Genomic DNA, 7,884 nt, shown 5'->3' on the forward strand with positions numbered 1-7,884 from the left:
AAAGGGCCTCTGAGACACCAAGGCCAGCCATGATCACCACCAAACCATATCCCCAGTGCCACATGCACAGGTTTTTTCAGCACTTCCTCGGATGGTGATTCCACCACTTCCTGGGCAGCCCATTCCAGTGCCTGAACACCCTTCCAATGAAGCAATTTTTCCTAATATCCAGCCTAAACCTCCCCAGGAGCAGCTTGAGGCTGTTCCCTCTCCTCCTGTCCCTGCTCCCTGGGAGCAGAGCCTGTCCCCTCCTGGCAGGAGCTGTGCAGAGCCACAAGGGCCCCCCTGAGCCTCCTTGGCTCCAGGCTGAGCCCCTGCCCAGCTCCCTCAGCCTCTCCTGGGCTCCAGCCCCTTCCCAGCTCCATTCCCTTCCCTGGACACCCTCCAGCCTCTCAAAGTCCTTCTTTCTTCCTCTTATGCTGATAAAAGAAGGCAGCATTGGAGAATAATTCATAATGCACATGAAAAGTGTCCACTTTCACTATTTATCATCAGGACTTGGCAGGTCTGTAATTAAAACTAAGACCTTGCTCTTAAGTAACTGATCTGATTATTTCTGGATCACTTCAGCTATTCACAAAAGCCCTGAAACTCTTTATGGCCTGAACATCTGTTAAAAGGTTTATCGCTCCCAATGCTGATTATTGGATAATTATCCCAATGGAATCAATGGAAAAAATTTGGTTCAGCATGAGGCAAGAGCAAGGAATTAAAAGTTTGCTCATTCAAAGCAACACAGATCTGAGCCATACCAACATCCTTTTGCTTGAGTTAATACCCACTTCAAACCTCAGGAAGAAACAGCTTCAATTCAACTGGCTCCAAGACTGAAGGCAAATTCAAGTGGAAGTATGACAATGGCTCTTGTTTCCACAGACAAATGAGATCCAACATTTCTATAATAAAATTCTGTTGGCTCTAAGAAATCTTATCTGTGCTCTTGGAACTATATTTGCTTTTCTTAGGGATAAAAAGCACTCCAGAGCAAGTCAATGGAGAGTGCAGTATTTGAATGTGAAAGATGCCAGGAGCAGCCGAGCTCTGCCCTGCCAGGAAGGGGCAGGGCTGTGCCCACTGACACTGAAGGTGACAGCACCTCCCTTTTAGCAACTCAAACATTTACAAAGCCACTAAACCAAATGGTTAAACACTGCCAAACAAGGCTGCTGTTCAGCACCTTTGAAGCCAGCCCCTGGAATGCCTGTGAGGTGTGGTTAACTTCTGCTGCCTCTGCTTCTCCACTCAGGATCTGCTGCAGGAACTCCTCCAGCTCAGGCACTGATTCCATTAAAACACTTTGGATCTGGTGCACTCCAAAACATCCAACACCTTTATCTTTATCCCACAAGAATGAGGCCCACTTCAGTGTTGCTTCACTGACAAATAACAGTTCTGAGGTAATTGGTAGAAAAAAGAGTCAATTTAAAAAGTGAAGTGGAATGCACTCTTAAAACAAAAACTTCATTCAGCCTGTGCAAAAATAAATGGGAAAACAGTTCATGGAAAAAACATCATCATTATTAGCTCAACACACATTTTTTTGGCTGCTCTGTTCCTGATGTTTGGGTGCACAGTGCATCTCCCAGGCAAACTCCTCTAGGTTCCTAAATTCAAGTTCATCATGTATCATATGATTAGGCAAAGTGAATTTGGTGCTAATTGACTTTGTTACTGCCCAAGGATTCCTTTATATATAAAGCTCGTTTCTGAAGATATTGCAGGTTTAAGACTGAACTATTTAATCACATTTCAAATGAAACCATGAGTAAAAAAAGAGCCAGAAGGGGAAGCCTCACATTTCTAGAGTGGAATATCAAGAGCTGTGTGCAATCCGCGTTGCCTGGAGTACCCAAAAATTCTCAAAGGATATGCAAAAGACATTGCAGGGCTTGGCAATGTCACCAGCTGGAAGCTACAAGACCTGTCCCTACAGCTCCTGAGGTTGGATTGATGTGGTTTGGAAAGTGAGATCATCCTGAGATAGCAACTCCTGATAGCAGGGAGTAAACACTCAAACCCCAGCCAGCAACTGCTCTCAACATGGTCATCTGCTGAATCCACGAAATACCCTCAAAGAGGCTAAAAATTAACTTTGTCATTATTTATTCTATTCCTACAAAGCTCAAAAAGCAGCCACAAAGGCAGCTGACATAGATCACTTAATAGCTGCACTGCTGTCTCTGTGAGGGCTTGACAACTCAGCTCCAACCCAGCAAGTGATGGTTTTTTATAACTCATCACTCCATTGGTGAAATAAAAATATCAGAATATTTCTCAATGGAGTTATGTCCATTCATGCTCCTGAAGCCAACAGTGCAGACAGGTGAAAGTGTTTGAAATGGATCCCTCAGAGCAACTCCACAGCTCCCAATACACAGCCTTGTGCTCTTTGGAAGTTTTAGAGGAGCCTATGGAATTAGCATGAGTGAAAAATAGTCCCTTATGCTATAAACTTGAAATAGCCATTGGTGCAGTATTTGGAAGCTGAACCCTCCTTCCCATTCACAAGATACCAGCCTGAAACAAGCACATAACTCTGGGGTCACTGCCCCTTATTTCTCCTCAGCTGCAAACAAGCTGCACTCAGGGTGGCTATTTCTGAGCCTGGCTCTGCAGCTGAAGCCACAGCCAGATCAGAATCATCATCACAAAATCAGGGAATGGTTTGGGTGGGAAGGGACCTTAAAGCTCATCTCATTCCAGCCCCTGCCATGGTTGCTCCAAGCCCTGTCCAGCCTGGCCTTGGGCACTGCCAGGGATCCAGGGGCAGCCCCAGCTGCTCTGGGCACCTGTGCCAGGGCCTGCCCACCCTCAGAGCCAAGAATTCCTTCCTAAGATCTGATCTAAACCTACAGCTCATCACCCTGGCTGCACTGAAGAGCTCTTGTCCCAGCAGAGCAGGTGCTGAGCACCCAAAGCATTCTCTTATTTCCCTGGTTTCACAGCACCATCTCAATGAGGAGATGAAAGAACTCCAGGAAACAGAGTGACAGATTCATGAATAACCTCCCTAGCTCTGAAGTTCTGTCCTTAGAGTTACTGACAGTGGAGTTCTTGAGAGGAAAGTCCATGCAGAGATTCATATTAACATGTCCAGCATCCATGCAGATGACAGAATTCAAGTTCAGATTTGTGTTTGCATCTGCTATGCACTCCAGCAGAGAATCACAAAATCACTGAGCTTGGAAAAGACCCCCAAGGTGATCAAGTCCAACCTGTGACCAATTCCCACAGATTGGCCCCAGCCCAGAGCACCGAGTGCCACCTCAGGAATTGCTGGGACACCTCCAGGGATGGGCACTGCAACCCTGCCTGGGCAGTTCCCATCCCTGACCCCCCTTTCCATGGGGAAATTCCTGCTGATGTCCGACCTGAGCCTGCCCTGGCCCGGCCTGAGGCCGTTCCCTCTGCTCCTGTCCTGCTCCTGTTCCCTGTTCCCTCCTGGCAGGAGCTGTGCAGAGCCAGGAGGGATTGCTGGGATGCCCTGGGCAGCACCAAGAGCTGGACTCAGGATATTCCATGATTCCATCCCCAGCGAGTCTAAGGCAATGTAGAGAGGGCAGCATTTTCCCTCCTGCTCATAAAATGTTCATTTTATACCATCAGGTAGAAACCATCAATCTAATAATTACTGACCTACTTAAAGCCAGCCACAGCCACCTTTTCCTGCAAAGTTAAGGTTCAGATAAGACAAGAAAAAGCACAAAAATACATGGGCAGCTGTTTTAAGCCTCCTTATAGTCAGCAACTGCAGGCAGTAAAAGGAAACAGCAAAAAGCAGTTTTTGTATCACTGACCATCTTCAGCTGTGTTCACCTACCCCAAAGCTACTCCAGGAATCATGAAATAATTACAGTAAACTTGTATCAACTGTTCAGTCTCTTCACTGTTAAACACAATTTGATTTTGAGGTATTTCACTGTTAAATGTGAAAGAGGAGATGGAAGAAGGAATGCAAGGTCCAACCCTCTGGAAAAAGTTATAGCTAATATCAGGCTGGGGCATATTTTAATAGGGCTGGCTAGGCAGAAGCAGCACATTCCCATTGGGTTCTGCAAGGAGAACAAAGAACACTGCTCAGACTTCTGTTGCATCTCCCTGACTAAACAAGTTAACCATAAATCAGAAATTGTAGCAGCAGGGCAGGTACAGTTACACAAGAGTTACACCCAATTCTCACTCTCCCAAGGGGGAAGCTGAGGAGAAGTCAGCCAGTTCACAAACACTCCCTCTTTGCAACCCACCTCACATCCACACCATCCCAGCTTCCTCAAGTTTTTCAGGACCTCAGATGGTGAGGTGTGGTTCTCCAGTTAAGGATGAGCTCAGAGAGGAGCAGAACTCCCCCACTGAACACTCCAGCACCAGCTCACCATGGCTAACCCAGGAGTAAAGCAACAGGAGCCAGGAGAAAGTGCTGGCACCAGGGAGGGAATTCTCCTCCAATTCCAAGGAGGAAGAGCAGCCCAGGGCACTCAGTTTCTCTGCACAGCCACATTGTTTTTATCGAGGTGATGTTACAGCACAAGGATTGTCACAACATCGCTTGGTAACACCTCAAGGACTCGGTGCTGGAATTTATTTGTGGATATTTAAACAGGGCTGAATGGAGAGAGATTGTTTTTTCCACTTGCTTCATCCAACTCCTGGTTTAAGCCAACTGCTTACTCTAAAAGTAAGAGAATTACCCAGCTAAGAACAACAACAAAAAATAATCTTAAGGAAATCTGCATCGCTTCAAAAAAAATGCACATTCAGAGACTGTGAAGGCAAAGTCACCTTTGTGTTCCCTCTCACTACTCTGTACTTAGCAACCAAGATTCTTCAACACAGAATCTATAAAAATGTGCTTTTCAAAGAGACAACCCTTCAGTGAGCTCAGAAGGAAAGAAAAATCAAACGATCCTGGCTGCCTTATTCCTGGCAGGAAAAATGGCAGGATGGATTCTCCGTCCATCTTAGATTGACATAAATAGTGCTGGAGTTCCTCAGCTCCATAAATCCTGCTGCTCAGAAAGAAGACTCTCAAAAACCTTCCTGCCTGCCTGATTTTATCTTGATTTTTTGCTTGTCTTATCTTGGATATGATTTACAGTGTTTCCTTTCCAACCTAGGGTCGCTGCATCATTTGAATAAGGAAAGCTGGAAGTAGTGAAGTACCTGAAAAGAAGCTTTTTTCTGGTTTGAATTATATCCTTCTACATCCTGTGTGAAATATTCTTTCCAGCTATATTTTATCCACATGGAGGTCTCAGCTGAATGAAGAGGCTCTCCCATGCCTTGTTCCTTTCCCCCTTACTACAGGGGATCAGGAACAAGATAGGAAGGGGAAGAATAAGAAAAATATGAAGCTGAACACATCTCAATTTTACAAAGCAGAGGTGTTTAAAGAAACATGAAAATGGAAGGGAATTTGTATTCAGGGGAAGACTGTGCACAGATTTCTGTCTCAGTCTGGAATTCAACACTCAACTTAGTGAAATCTCAACTGAGCCCTGAGAAACAGCTTTATTTAGGATATTACTCCAATCCAGGGGTTTTCACAGCTTTTAGGTATTCCTCACCTTTCCCAAGAGCAGGGTAACACATCATCCACTCGCCCTCAAGGGCTGCAGCCTGTTAACTTCTCACAAGCACCCTCTAAGCTGGGGCTTAGGTTGAACTTTCAAGCGGGTTAAAATCAGGCACAGGCACTTTGACTCCCTCATTTGTAGCGGGCTGAGAGCAATTAAGCAGTCACATATCTAATGACTTACAGCACATCCTAAAACGCTCCTGTCTGGCCTAACTGCTGGCAACTGAATGAAAGAACAGCAAGTTAATGACGGTGAACCCCGACACCAGGATCAATACCCGAGGGATGCAGAGTGACAGAAAACGACAACGTTCCTTTGAGCTTAACACCAGCAACTCCAAACGTTTGCCATCACATCCGTCTAAACAAAACCCAGTCTCACCAAGCTGCTTTGGACACTGGACAGCTACTCCTCCTTTCCAACTTTTTCTAGGGGGAACTTTCAAACAGATGCTTTTATTCCCCTTCCTAAATCACCGATTTTCCACGCAGCTGGCAGGACTCTTCCCCCAGCAGATGCTCTGAGAAGCAATCACGGAGGGCTTAGATTGCTGCTGGTGATCTGCTCGTCAACCCCTTCTCATTTAAATGTCACAAGCTCGTAAAAACTCCATCCATCCTCTCCCCGTGCCCTCAGCTGACCATCCCCATCATCAACCAATGCCTCTGTAGCTGCCATTTAGCACTGCGCTACAGCACGGTTTAAAATGAGAGCCGGAGGCACAGCCCGGTGCCATTCCAGCGCGCAAAAAGCAGGATACCCACCTTATGGCAGCCAGGATAGGTTGCCATGGTGTTGAGGGTAGAGGTGCTGGGATTCTTGCTGGTGCTGGCCATGAGACTCTGGATCTGGGTGAGCTCCTGCCTCAGCACCTGCTTCTGGTGGAAGCTGAACGCCGGGTGGTTGGATGCCATGGTGAAGAGCAACAGGAACTCATCCCCCGTGCGGCCCTCGTTGAGCTGCAGCCCGTAGTTGTTGATGACCGAGTCGATGTGGGTGAGGGTGCGGAACAGGACCCCGGCGGCCTCGCGGTGGGCAGAGCCCAGCAGGGCGAGGGACACCAGGAGTTTGCTGCGCACCACCTCGTCCGTCAGGTTGGTGAGGCTGCCCAGGTCGGCGGGGTTGTTGGCCTTGATCTCGGAGTCGCGCAGGGAGTGATAATCCTTGCGGGCCAGGTCCTCCAGGCAGGCGCCCAGGAAGCGCAGCTCCAGCGGGATGCACAGGTCCAGGAGGCCGCACAGGAACTCCACGCGCTGCGGGGAGGGCAGCTCGGAGAACCAGCGGTACACGCCGTCCCGCTGCAGCCGCGGGCACCGCTTCTCCACCATGGTGCCCCGCGCCGAGCACGCCCCGGCCGGGGCTCGCACACCCGGCCTGGGGCAGCCCCGGGCGGGCAGGGCCGGGCCGGGCCCCGCTGAGGGCGGCGCAGGCCCGAGCGCTGAGGCGCGGCCTGGCCGCGGGGTCCCCGCCCGCCGGCGGCCCCGAGGAGGCCGCTGCGCTCCCGTTCCTCCCTCACGGGGCGGCTCCTCCGTCCCTCCGGCGGGCGCCCGGTGCCTCCATCCCCCGGCCCCGCCGGGGCCGCCCCGCCGCCGCGACCGCGGGAAATAATCCCTCCCGGGCGGAGGGGCACGGAGCGGCGCGCACACCCCGCCGGCCGCTGCGCGCAGGCGGAGGGATCCCGCGGTGAGGAGGCTCGGCCGCGAGCGGAGCGGGAGGAACAGGGAGCGACGGGCGCCTTCGCTCCCGGCCTGACCCCGCGGCGGGACACGCCCCCCGCAACGCTGATTGGCCGAGCCGCCAGCTCGCCCGTGCCGATTGGCTGCGGTCGCTTCTCCCCGCCCCCTTTCGCGCTCTCCGGAGCGGGGTCTCGGGGGCTTGTCAATCCTCCCAGTTTAGCCCCGCCCCCAGCGCTGATTGGTGGAGGAGTCCTTAAATAGGAGAGGGGCGGGAAGAAGCGCCTTTTGTGTGTGGCCGCCCGCGGGTGCGGAGGGGCTGCGGCTGCGGCCGGCGCTGCCCCGGGGGGCTCTGAGGGGCGCTGACCCCGCTCCGGGCACAGCTGTGCCTCGCCCTGCTCCCGCTGACCCCGCAGAGCTAAAGGGTTTGGGCCTGGCCCTCCTGTCCTCCCCGCAGGCTGGAGAGGAGCCTCGGCGTGCAGCCTGACACCCCAAATCGTGTGTTTGCACCTTCCTTCCTTCATTGTGTCCTTCATGGCCGGCGCTTTTTGAGTCTGCCCCCCGTCCCCGAGTGCTGCCCGTGCTGTTTGCTGCTCACAATGTGGGCAGATTTCCCTGCCTTTTCTGTCCAAGCG

At 51.0% G+C, this 7,884-nt stretch overlaps 1 protein-coding gene across 2 annotated transcripts in view; it reads right to left on the reverse strand.

Annotated features, from left to right (window-relative positions):
- ZCCHC14 (zinc finger CCHC-type containing 14) overlaps window positions 1–7,218 on the reverse strand; it is a 51,961-nt gene extending 44,743 nt beyond the window's left edge. For both annotated transcript variants that reach the window (XR_008508580.1, XM_036390106.2), the window contains exon 1: window positions 6,341–7,218. Coding sequence is in view for 1 of the 2 variants with exons in the window: in XM_036390106.2 (XP_036245999.1) it covers window positions 6,341–6,904 (564 nt within the window). In the remaining variant the exon portion in view is untranslated. The remainder of the gene's footprint in view (window positions 1–6,340) is intronic.
- Between the last annotated feature and the right edge of the window lie 666 nt (window positions 7,219–7,884).

This window comes from Molothrus ater, chromosome 12, assembly GCF_012460135.2.
Source record: "Molothrus ater isolate BHLD 08-10-18 breed brown headed cowbird chromosome 12, BPBGC_Mater_1.1, whole genome shotgun sequence".
NCBI lineage: Eukaryota > Metazoa > Chordata > Aves > Passeriformes > Icteridae > Molothrus > Molothrus ater.